This window comes from Sciurus vulgaris (assembly GCF_902686455.1).
Source record: "Sciurus vulgaris genome assembly, chromosome: 7".
In the NCBI taxonomy this organism is placed as follows: Eukaryota; Metazoa; Chordata; class Mammalia; order Rodentia; family Sciuridae; genus Sciurus; species Sciurus vulgaris.
In genome coordinates this window covers 155339929-155352797 of record NC_136467.1, presented here as the reverse complement: position 1 = coordinate 155352797, position 12869 = coordinate 155339929, and the positions used below count along the sequence as shown (strand labels likewise).

Genomic DNA, 12869 nt, shown 5'->3' with positions numbered 1-12869 from the left:
CTTCAGTTGCAGCTGTCTCCTGCCCACAGGCACTGCCAGGAGAAACACCTCTGCTGTTGGTTACAACATGCGTTTGTATGTAACCCTGCAGCACAAGATCTCTGCCACATCAGCACCCCATGCCTGTGCCTCAAGACTCTGGGTTCAGCAGGCTGAAGACCACTGTGCACCTGAAGGCTGCAGAGGAGCCCACGGGCACCTGTGTTTCCCTGAGTGCCACGCTGGGCAGACAGAGGTGTCACGTGCTTCAGAGAGCAAGTTCTGCAAACATGAGGTCTGAATGTCAAAGGTAGAAGCTACTTTTACGGATGTAAAACTCTCAGATAAATAAATCAATACGCAAGCCCAAAGGCACCAGCTATTTGTGGGATTTCTGAACTCACAAAATGTTTTTTAAATTGCTTTGCACCTACTGATTCAGAAGCAGGAAAAACAACAGATGCCACTTTAGAAAAAACAGTCACCTACTTTTCAATGACATGAAATAAAAAGGTATTCATTGCACAGCATGATTAGCAGCACATTAATCACACTTAAATACTGGTAGAACTAATATTTACACAGCAAACTTTATCATTTGTAAATATGTTTTAGGTGAGTTTTAAATATTTAGATTATCTTTAAAATAATTTAAAGTATAGAAATGGAAGATTCTTATGTAATATGTAACACATGAAAGTTACTTTTTGTAAAACAAAAATTTTCCTAAAATATTTTGGGATAAATATTAAATATGATTCTGCAACACTGGTTTCCCTAATCTTTTAAAATCAGTTCAATACTGGAAAATCTGAAGGACAAATAAAGCAGAGTGCTACAGAGTCAAATATGTAAAACAAACAGCATGAATTTGAAAAGTGCACATTACATCCTAATTGTATCCCCAATTTTAATGACCCAGCATCAGAGCACAAAATATGGGGCTTATTAACAAATTAAGACAGAGAAGTGCTTGAATTCATTAAGTAATAATGGGTGTCATTGTTTAGCCCACAGACGGGGAGTTTTATCCACACGGTGACAGGACAGCACATAGCCTCCTGCCCAACAGCGGGGAGCACACCTCCAAGTCTCCATCCTCCTGGGCTCCGCAGCCTCCTCAGAAAAGTCAGCTTATACTGGTGACAGAAAATGCTCGTATTTCCTGGTGCGAATCCAAAAGGGAAAAAGATACTTTTCCAAAACGTGACAGACTTCACCTAATTAACCACCCTCATGACCTCCAAGGGAAGGCAAGACGAAATGTGAAGGAGGTGCCTCTTACAGGAGGAAATGGTGGGTTTCGGTTTTAGGAACCAGAACAGCTGAGTTTGGTAACCAAGTAGGAAAAACCTTCAACAGTATCGGTGAAACACAAGGTAGGGAGCACCAGCTCCAGATCAAACGGCTTGGTGGTAGAGCACTCTTCACTTTGTCTGCAAAACACCTCTTCTTTTTTGGTAATGCACTTTAGAGGACAGCAAAACTGGATTCCGTGTGCAATTAGACTTCTTCACCCTGAACTAAGTTTGGTTGGAGCCACTGAAGGCGAGAGGAATACAGGGAGATGTGGTGGAGCTCAAGAAGCCATTTAAGATGCAGGACGTTCCTCTGCCCGTGAACTCCACACCACCACTAGTTGCAACCCAGTCAGCAGCATGATGCTTCTCTGCATAAAGATCAGAGAGCCACAGGGATGACCTGAGGATCAGTGTGTGAGCCCCGGTTAGGAAGTGGTAAGGCTAATGAAACGACCGGCTCGGGACCCGGCTTCCTGTCACCTTGATTTACAGTGTTCCTGTAACTGCGATGAGTTGCATGAAATAGAGAGTAAATAAATGTCTAAAGACATCCTCCAACTCCACTAAGCATAAATATCTAATCTACTTTTTTAATGACCAACAAGAGAAAACGTGTACTTGGACAGTATTATCTGAAAGCATTTTGGCATGAGTCCAGTAGAAACCGTAAGAATGGCAACAAATAAAATCTGTTAGTCAAAAGCATCGAAAACAATACTCACTGATTCTTCATCCTGAATCATCTGTACTAAGTTGTCCAACACAGGTGTCAGATTTCTAAAGGGATTTTAAAGATGTGGACAGTGGAATCAAATCAAAAGCTTTCACAAGATTGGTTATTTTCATCATTGTCATATAAAAAAAAATTCAAGACTCTTACTTGGATTTCATATTATTAAAATTTTTGCCTAAGGCCAGGTGTTGTATTGATCTGTTTTTACTGAGCCACACTATTAAGGTAGAGAGGTCGGATTCTAAACCTGGAAAGAATCAGAGTGAGAAGGGTCACAACAAGGAGACACGGGACACCACAATGTGACTGCATGCGCAGCCCAGCCTGGCTCTCCAGGCCAGCTGCCAAAGCGCCTCTCCGCCTTCACAGGGATGGACGCGTCCCCTGCAAAGACTCCTCTAAGCCTCTTACACAATCAGGAGCTGCACAATGTCAGCAGGATCTGGGGCAGACATCGGTAGCATCTCTCCCCCCACCCACGTGAGAGGTGGTCCCTACGTGTCTGCCCACAGGTAACTGTAAAGTCGGTTATGCAAACTGAACATGTTCATCACATGTGGCTACAACCAGCAGAGATGAAGCTGATTAAACAAGCTTCTGAGTAAAGAAATAAGGGCACCATTCAATTACTATCTAGAACAAAGAAAGTTGGGCTCAGATCTTTGTCAAAATACTGATGTTATCATTACCATGATTATTTTCAATATTTATCATTTTATACTTATTTATTTGCAGTGCCTTGGATGGATCCCACGGCCTTACATATGCTCAGCAAGCATTCTACCACTGAGCTGCACCCCAAGTCCTTGATGCTATTATTTTAAAGGGTGGTAATTTACTCCAAAGAGCTTGTATATTTGGCCATAGAAATCAACTTAGTAAGACTGGCACAGATTTATGCCCCACATAAACTCTATTGTTAAATTGAAAAGTCCTACCATCAAGAAATGAACTAATATTATTGAGGTGTTGTCTAAATCAGGCTAGAAGATTATCTTCCCTTTTCCAACTTGCTTCACATCACATTTTGGTGTCTCCTGATCCGTGACTCACCATTGTCGGAGATGTCCAAGCTGGTGATGTTGTGGATCTCAGCAATGCAGCCCTCCAGGACTTGTGCACCTCCCGACCTCAGCTAAGAAACAAACCAACACAAAGTTAGGCGTCCAGCCCACTGGAGGGTCACCAAAGCACCAAGAACAGAACAGGTGGTCACAAAACGAGCCAAAGGAAAAGCACACATCCCTCAACTCCAAAAATCTATTCTCCACAGCAAAGAGATGCTGCAGTTCCTGCACCAGGCAATGCAGCATTTCACCCTAACACCTTCAGAAAAAGGGGAAGACTACAGAGGCTTCCAGAACAAGGTGGCGTAGGTCAGCGTGTTCTCCTGCCGCTCTGAGCCAAGGCTAGGTCACTGACGGTACCCGACAGGATGCAAAGGCTGTGCAAATGACTGTTGTGCTTACTGTTGAGGCAGGATGACCGGGGGAAGTGTGCGCATGTTCAGAACAGACAAATTAAAAACAGATATTTTCAGTCCGTGGTTGGCTGACTCCTTGGATGCAGACCCCAGAGTCACCAAGTGCCTATCCTGCTTTCTGGCCTTCCCAATGCCCTCACAGGGCATCTCCCACACACCCCCAGCCCTTCCCAGGACCCCTGCAACTGTGCACCTGCACACAGCTTCTTACTGGCCTAGACCGAGTCGCACAGAATTCAAGGGTAAATGTCTGAGAAAGTTTGGTAGTAACGGTAGGTCTGCTGCCTCTGATAACAAAACTGAGTGCTTTTACTATTCTATGACTCTCTAAATCTTTCTGGTAACTCAATCTCTAGTCATTTTCTAATGTATAAGTTTATGATTGATAAATTTTTAAAATAAACCCCCCCCCCAAAAAAAAAGGGGAAAAAAAACCCATAAACTGTTCCTAGAAGCTCTGCTGTGGGCTGCAGCTGTCAGCAGCACCGGGGAAGGAGACAGGTGGACAGACCTTGTCAAGTTACAGCAGGACCCCACCTAGGCAAGCTCAAGGAACGAGTGGTGTCCAGGGCAAGGAAGGGGCAGGTTTAAGAAGAGAGACAGAAGCCCATAAGCCTTCACTGTTACACGTACACTGACAGATAGTGATTTCTCTATTGAGAAATAAAATTGTGCAAGAAAATCTCTGTCCTACCTTTGTAGAGTAAAAATATTCTACTTATGTAAATGGAAAATACAAATAACATTTAAGTGTTTAATTCTGTTTATTTCATAAATACTTTTACTGATAATATTTGTGCATAAATGTTAACAAATTTTTTAATTTAATTTTTTTATTAAAATCTTTTTTATTTTTATAGATCGCATTTTGATTCATTGTACACAAATGGGGTACAACTTTTCATCTTTATGGTTGTACACAATATAGATTCACAATTTTAAATGCTTAAAAATAATCAAATATAAACAACATATCCTGCTTTATTGGTTCATAAAGTACTTACACAATGGCCAAGCTAAGGAAAGCCCAAGGAGAAAAAAACAAAAACCATTATCAGCAGCAGCAGGAACAGGGAGAGAGAAGCAGCTGAAGTCTCTATTAACAGACTGTAAAACAAGGGTCGAAAGAAGTACTTCTACCTACAATGTGCTCCCACAGCAAAAATTTAAATTTAAATAATAACTCATCTTTGGTTACCAAGAATATCCAATTAAATTTATAGGTTATTAGGTGCCTATAATTCCCCCGAAGCTAAACCTTTCCCAAAACAGTAAAAGCTTTTCCATTACTGTAAATGAAAATCCTTTTAAGTCAATTTGCATAATCAAAGCCATGTCTGCATGTAAAGCTGGTTTTTAAATTACTCTCATTTGGATCCCACACACTAGCAGTGTTGAAAGGAAAGCAGAATCAAAGAGAACTGAGTTGAATCAGTAGACGTGTTTTCAAAATGTTAAAAATAAAATCTTGTTTCTTTCCAGAGTCGTGTCTTCTCACTGGTGGAAGGCGGAACACTTCAGATGTCACTCAAGTGAAAAGTTTGTGTCTATCACTCAAACATCCATGATGGGGACAAGCAAAAGCAAGAACACTAAAATTTAGAGAGAATTTAGTAACACACTTTCTTTCCTTAAGACCTCTTGCTATTTAAAAAGATGTGCAAAAGTAAAATAGCACCCAAATTATATGCTTTTCTCCTATATAGGTCCCAACTTTAAGAAGTCAATTTTTATTCTGGGGAATTTCCACATATAAAACTGAATGGTGTAGGTTTCCCCAAAGAAAAACCAAAAAAAAAAAAAAAAAAAAAAAAGAAAAGAAAGAAAAAGATGAGAAAACACATGAGTCACTTCCAAGGTGTGAGCAGTGGCATGTATCAGATCACTTCACAGTGCCACCCGTCCCAGGGCCCTCTGCAATCAGTGCAGACTGGCAGGCCTGATGGGCACAGGCTCAGTGCCCTCTCCAGGCCGGCAGAGGGGCCCTCCAATGCAGTGGATGGCTGGAAAGCTACCGCCTCTGCTGCACTGTCCTGCCCGTGCACATTCACTATCTGGTGCTCGCACCCTCTGCTTTGTGAGTTGCAATAAACCATGCACACATCTGCAGGAGCGTTTCCCTTTAAAGGAACCCACTCTCACACCTAGTTCTCAGCTCCCCGCCGCCTCTGCATCTGCTCTGAAATACCAAAGGTTCTTCCCTCACTTGGAAGAGGGCAGGGCTTAAAGAATTCAAGTCCAGCATTTTCAGACTGTTCCCTAGAGGGTGACCATGAAGTAATAGGATCAGAGACCTACACAACTCCTCTATAGGGCAGAAGGGTGCGTGGAGGGTACACAGGGACACCGCACTCACTGCCACCACAAGAGACAGCCGCAGAGCTCCTCCGCAGGAACCACCCCAGGGCAATGGAGCATGCGCTCTTCTGCACATCTGCACGGGGCTCAGTCCCCAGCATCCGACAACACTGACCACAGCGGGGATACTGCCGTGTCCAAATCTCAGGTGTGACTCTAAGTTCACGAGACCAATTCTTCTTGAAAGATGTAAAAAACACTTTAAAGGCAATTTAAAAAAACCAATGTTTTAGTAAAGAAAGAATATTTATAGTTTCAAATATAAATTTTTTAAAAGGCAGTATTGACCTGTGCTATAAATTCTGAAACTCAAAATAAGTCTCCTCCACAGTAATCCTCTTCCTCTCCAGGGAGTAGCTCAAATAGGCTGGGCCAACCGTGCAGCACCATGACACATGCTGTCCCTGAAAACTACCATCATCCCCATAACAGGAGGAAAACGTGGGTGAAAGAGGGAACGTGGGTCATAGCCCAGGACCTGAGCTGGGCCTCAAAGGCGCCTCTGGATTCCACAGGACTCTGGCACTCCCAGGACAACCGTGGCCCTCGTCTTACAGAAAAGAGATCTCTCCTTGTCAACACCAGAAGACCAAGGGAATTAAAACCCAGTGGTAACACAGTTAACGTGAAATGCCTTAGTGACACAGAAGTTAAGCATCAACATTATCTAGAAATGTAAGGCAAACTTCAGCACTTACCACACAGTCAAAAGAACACAGAGCAGAAGTTTGGATTTAGTTCCCCAAATAAAAACAGCATTTGTATTATAGGGAAGCAACTCCACGATCTACAGATTCCTACATAAACTTTCTCCTAGTAGCTTGAAGTGCACATCTCCTTTCAATCAAATTCCTTTTGGGGAATGAGGAGCCATCCTAAGCTCTAGGACACAACTGTCAACTCACCATAACAAGGGAACGGGGCCCATAGCTCCTTTAGACAGTCTGCCTGAGTCAACTCCTCCTGAGCTTCCTACCCAGAAGCCTTCATTCCTACTTCAAGGTGACCGTCCTGTCTCCTCCCATAAACTCAGTCAGGGATGATGGTCATTTACAGGCTAGCGATGACACCATACAAACCTTACTTTAAAATTAATGGCTTTTTTTTTTTTTTACCATCGAGAAAAGTGAATCTGGTTCAAAAATTTTATACAAATGTTTTACATTAAACGACAGATTCATAAATATAAAACTACATTGACATTTTCACAAGCGTTCATTGTTTCCCTGTGGTGGGTGGCTGTGACCCAGGGGCCCCTGTGGAGCTGCGTGGCCCTCAGGTGCCACCTGGGAACTGCAGGACCATGGCGTCAAGCCCTCCAACACCAGACACCACACACGGACACATCTCAGGCACGCCAGCCCCTTGTCTCAAGAAAGGCATCCCTACAGAAGCGACCTCCTGGGACCATTGAGGTGACAAGGAGAAATTTCATTCCCCAACACCTTTTGGATTTTGAAACTAGATTTATCTAATGACGCAGAAAGTCCAGTGCAAATTCTTCCACGAGTCTCACAGAATGTTAACAGTGAGGAGAGTTGACCTCCAAGGGCTAAACTGAGAATGAACAGGAAGACAGCGTTCACGAGCGCCTGATTCCACCCTGCGCAGTGCAGAAGCTGCTTTCCAAGCACACTGCGTAAACTCTGAAGCCCAAGACCCAGAAGACCCTGGTTAGGGCTCAGCACCAAGCCTCCCAGCTCAGATGAAGCCGAACCTCCAAACACCAGTGGGGTTACTTATCCTGCACAGAAGCAAACCGAAACCAGCTGCATGTGGACACCCAGCCCTGAAGAGCAGGGTGTCAGAGCACCTGGACAGAGTTCAGAACTCTGAACTCTGTGTGACCAGTTTCCACTTGCAGCAATACAAGCTGGGACTTCACGCACATGGTCAGCAGTGCTTTGCTATAAGCCACACAATGGGGAGACAAGTATTTTCCTGGCTTCCCGCTATCTGCATCAGTAATGTTTCCTATGATACATAAATGGAAGGCCAAAATTAAGTTGGAATTGTCAAAATAGCAACAGTCAATCCCAAGTTCAAAGTTTAACCACTTGATCTGAATTTTTTGTACTAATTAAAAAAAAAAAGTATGAAAGAAAAGGCCTACTAGCAATTAGGCTGAATCTTATGAAATTGCTTATAGTGTGCCATTTTTGACCCCACAAAGATATCAATCTCTATTGGGCTCACCTAATATTGCCTTTGGAAGATTTCCAACGGACCACAAAGAAGCTTAAGAGGGTACCTAGCAACACGTCCTATGTCCACCTGAGAACTGAGTGTCCCATCACACTTCCACCCAGTCGCCACAACCAACCTGGTCATGGACAAGTGGGAATCAGGGCAGGTGCTTTCCTCAGCTCTGCGGTGGCTGTGGCAAGCAGAGGAGCACTGCGTCCAACCCAACCTGATCAGAAAGTCACATGAAAACATTAGATCGCACCATCAAGATACCCAGTCAAGACAGGAAACCCAGACGATGGGCCACTGCCAACTCACAAGCCTGACCTGTGCAGCGTCACCTTTACACCAATGTCCTTCCCATCCCCCTTCCCTAGCTCCCTGGATGAGCTCCTGCTGCTGGCATGGCCCTGGTTAACTGCTGTGGGCACACAGCTCATGTTCCCAGAGTTGGTTTCTACTTCATCACCTGTTTTCATGAATGAAAGGTCACTGGGTTTTGCACACAAAAGGTCCATAATGCTAGGTTATTTTTTGAGGGTTTTAAAAAAAATTGTATTTCTTTTGCTTTCTCATTCCAAGACAATAAGACTAGTAAATATCGAAGGTGGTATCAAAAATAATGAAACGGTCTACACTAACAACTTATACTTTATAATTCCAGACTCATCAGTTTCTAGAATTTTCAGAGAGGTGAAGTACTGATCTTACACAGTATCTAATGCTGGAATGGTGCCTGGCATTTTGTTAGGAGATCAGGGAAACACAATACAAAGTATGACACAATCCTTCCTCCGTAAAGCCACAACCTCGCTGGGGGAGTACACAGGAGCCAATTAACCCGTCAGACACGAGGTGGTTCAGAGTCCAAATGCATGTCACTAGACAATTAGAAAAACACGATCATTAAGGGCTGCAGACACAGGGAAGAAACCAGCAGCCAGCAAGAACAAGAAAACAGCAAGAGCAAGCTGCCTCGATGAGAACCAGGTACCAAGAAGCACTTTTCAAAGAGCCCTTTAAACCTCAGCACCTGGCAAGGGGACCTACTAACATCACCTCCACTGTGCACATGTAGAAGCTGAGACTTAGCAATATCGGCAAGTCCATCCAGGACTGCACAGCTTAGGAGCCTGTGCATGTGCAGGAACTGGCCTGAGCTAGATCAAGGAGCAGGGCCTTAGGGAGGAAGAGGGTACAATAAGCATGTTGCCAGGTAAGAAGAACAGAAGGACCAAAGGCCAGGATGGGACTGAGGAGTCTCCACCCTGAGTTCTGAGCAGAAGAAACAGGGCTTGACAAGCTGGACAAGGCCAGGCTCTGGAGAGGTCCAGAGGCTTGCACCTGGGTATATTCTTATTAACCTCCATAGAAACTAAGAGTCTCGAGGTAGGAAAAGTTTAGGCGTACTCTCAAACATAAAGGCTGCTAGTGTCTGCTCTTCTCTGCGGCCTCTGATTTGGAAGTGTCTGGACTGCTGTAATTCAGAGAGGCGTTTTCACTCTCCTTTTTTGAATCAAGACATTAAAAAGTAAAATTAACGACCAGACACCCATTTGTTTTTACACTCTGGAAATCTAAGTCCCCTGCAAGGAATGCTATGTGCCACACTTCATGATGACAAAGCTGGTTTAAGGTTTTGCACTTCAAGGCTTCATCAAAAAATACTTAGGCAACAGGCTCTAAGCCTGGAGAAACAGCCATTAGACACACCCTCGAACGCTTTCTAAATGGTGTTTGGCGGCTGTAAGTAGAAAACTTGCAAAATAGAAAACATATGCAACTCGTATAATGCGTGTTTCTGTTTCATTTATACCCTGCAGAACCACAGAATTATACTTTTTCCAGGAAAAAGGAGAAGCAATTTTGAGGCTATTATCTATTGCAGTGCACAATCTGAAGAGGTCTTACCTCACAGTTGCTGAGATCAAGAGAAACCCCCTTCAAGCTATGATTACAAGCCAGGCCCAGTAACAGCGCTCTGGGGGAGGAAAACACACACAGGTTAGAAACAATTCCACAATACATGGGCACGCACACACTCACATGTATGCACACACGACACACACACACACACAGTGTGAGCACACTGAATAGACCCTGAAAGAAGCACGCTCTTCTGAATCGCCTTTCTCTTTTTAAAATGCCAACTGCATTTCCGCCTTGTCAGTAGCAAAGCATGACACAGCAGCACTCTGTCTGACAGCAGCGAGTCCATCCGCAATGCACAACCTGGCAGGACTGCCATTCATATGCAAATAAGCCAGCAGCACACCTAACTGCACACTGAAATTAAATTGTGCTCATCACAGATAAATCCCCACCTGCATCTGCTTGAGGACAGCTTTAATAATGTTTAGAATATTATTAGGCAATTGTTAGAGTAGCAAAATAAAGCTGGCTTTCCCCAGGGATACAACAGCGAGGGAGTCCAGTTCCACAGTGTTCCAGGATGTGGAATTACAGCTGGATGAGCTTATTATTCTTACTAATAAGTGTGTGGGCAAGGGCAGGAGAGCACTGGAGACAAGCAGGCACATGTGTGACCCCGAGTCCAGGGGCCTGTGGCTGGCCACCTGCCAGGCCAGGGCAAACTGTGTCTCTCGAGAAGGAATTTCCTCATCTGCAAAGCGAGGAAAATGGATTCAGCACTTGGATGAAGCTAAATCGACTCCACTTTTACAGGTCAGTCTTTAAAGTCCAATGCCACTGGCCAGGTTCGACACAAAAATTCCGCACACAGATAGATTACATTGAATGGACAAAAGCCCTAAATCGGACCTAGTGAGGAACTCAAAAAGAACAGAGGCTCCTGCTCTTACACATAGGAAATAAACATGTGCAGGATCCCACAGCTCAGGCAGGTGGAGAGAGTGGAGCTCAGGCACTGCTGGCCACCTCTGTTCTCAAGCTCCCTGGATAAGGACCTGGCCAGGGTACTCCAAAATGCCCCAGGGCATTGGTGAAATGGAAGAAAGCTCATCACTTCCCAGCCAGGTCCCTGACATTCCCTCTTCTAGCCACTGGGTTCTGGCCTCCCCACGGAGAGAGCTGAGTAGCCAGGCAGAGGTGGCTACAGCCCCAGCGTCAGAGTCTGGACCTGATCACTAGTCCATTACTCCAAAACACCGTCCAGTGAGAAAGTCTGGGTTCCTCTTATCCATCTATGTGCCAATTACTCATTAAACTGCTTCCCTTTGCCCAAAATTCACTTTTTTATGCTTTCTTTTCTAGGACAGAATTGAGTCACTAAAAGTACTTGGGACTAAAAACTGCAGGGCAACCTCGGGTCTCTTCCATTAGAAGCTGGGTGACCTTATGCACACCACTTTTTTAGAAGTCTCAGATTCTTATCCGCAAAACTAGGGTCTGGACATCAAGGAGGTCTCTTTTACTTCTGATGTAATGCAGAGTTTCCAGGAGGTAGCTACCTATTTCAACACTGCGTTTTATAATGTTCAGACAAAAGGAAAATCCTTCCCACTTTCACAGACGTGGATGGAGGCCCAGGAAGGCAAGGGTGCACTTCGAGATACTGAGCTACAGAAGGCCAATGTCAGGAGGTGATCACTCAGGAGACCAATAAAGATAAATAACTCATAAAAACTGTTCTTGGCAAGACAAAACACAACAACTACAGCAGAGTGGCCAGGGGGGACTCGGCAGGACACTATAACCAAATGACAGCGAAATGCCCCGACTATTCTCTCCTCGGTCCTCAACCACTGCTCAGAACTGGTGAGGAGAAGAGTTCGTATTCAATTTCCCCGTCTCAGGACAGGGGACACGTCATCTCTGTGGAGTAGCACAGGTACGAGGTTTAACACGTCTTTAGCCAAGGAGATGGGACCGGAGAGGGGTGCTGCAGGGCGGGAGGGGAGGAGGGCCCGGGAGAAGCAGCCAGAGGACAAGAAGAACTGACAGAGGTGGGAACGGGCTGCACCCTGGAGGACCCTGCAGCAAGGAGCACCCTTGGGAGACTGGGAACTGAGCCACCCCGGACACTTGAGGGAACGCCAGAGCAGTGCCTCCAGGTTCTCCAAAGCCCCCAAGATACTTTAGCAGACTGAAGGTGGCTCAAAGGAAAAGCCCACCATGAAGGAAGAGGCCACGTGTCTCCCTCTGAAAGGACCCCAGATTAAGAGGGAAAGTGCTGGAATATATTATGTCCACATTTAGCACGTTATTCTCAGAAGTGACCGTTCTGTGGCTTACTCTCTCACAGCTACAGATCCCAAGTCCTCCCAGAAGCAAGGGTCACCCTCCACCCCTAGGGGATGGTAGCAGGTGATCTGGGGTTAGGAGAACCACTAAGCCCTGTGACAGTTGGGAACAGCAGCAGGTGCTGCCGTGCAGGTCCAGAGTGCCTTCCACTTCTGTCCTCTTCCTAGGAGGCCCCAGATCCCCTGCCCTCTGTCTAGTCCTGCTGCCTTTCCTCAGTCTCTCCACAGAAGTAGTTCCAAAGCACATCCTAATGCCCATCCAGCAAGCTGACCACAATCTCAGGAAACCCCAGCCATGGTCAGCATCACAGGCCTCAGTGCATGTGTGAGCCTAGGGGGATTCTGCAGTCCCTCCTGGACCCCTGCCTCACACGGAGACCTGAGCACCTCACTTCTGCCATCTTTCCAAGTATTACATCATGCCAAGGTCTGTATGGAAATTGGTTTCTAGAATCTTTAGCTAGTAAGCATTTTTCCACACTTTGAAATTTTTACTGAGTAAAACTCAGTGCTGAAGTGACCTCTGAATTAACAGGATCAAACATTCCCATAGATAACAGGTCATAACAGTCAGGAATTACAAAATATCATTCAACTAAAACATT

General features: G+C 45.0%; 1 protein-coding gene across 4 annotated transcripts in view; it reads right to left on the bottom strand.

Moving 5' to 3' along the window:
- CARMIL1 (capping protein regulator and myosin 1 linker 1) overlaps positions 1–12869 on the bottom strand; it is a 250597-nt gene that overhangs the window by 83725 nt on the left and 154003 nt on the right. For all 4 annotated transcript variants that reach the window (XM_079148814.1, XM_079148815.1, XM_079148816.1 and 1 more), the window contains 4 exons: positions 9953–10022; positions 3067–3148; positions 2161–2260; positions 2003–2057 (listed from right to left, as the gene is read on the bottom strand). In XM_079148814.1, the coding sequence (XP_079004940.1) occupies positions 2003–2057; positions 2161–2260; positions 3067–3148; positions 9953–10022 (307 nt within the window). The remainder of the gene's footprint in view (positions 1–2002; positions 2058–2160; positions 2261–3066; positions 3149–9952; positions 10023–12869) is intronic.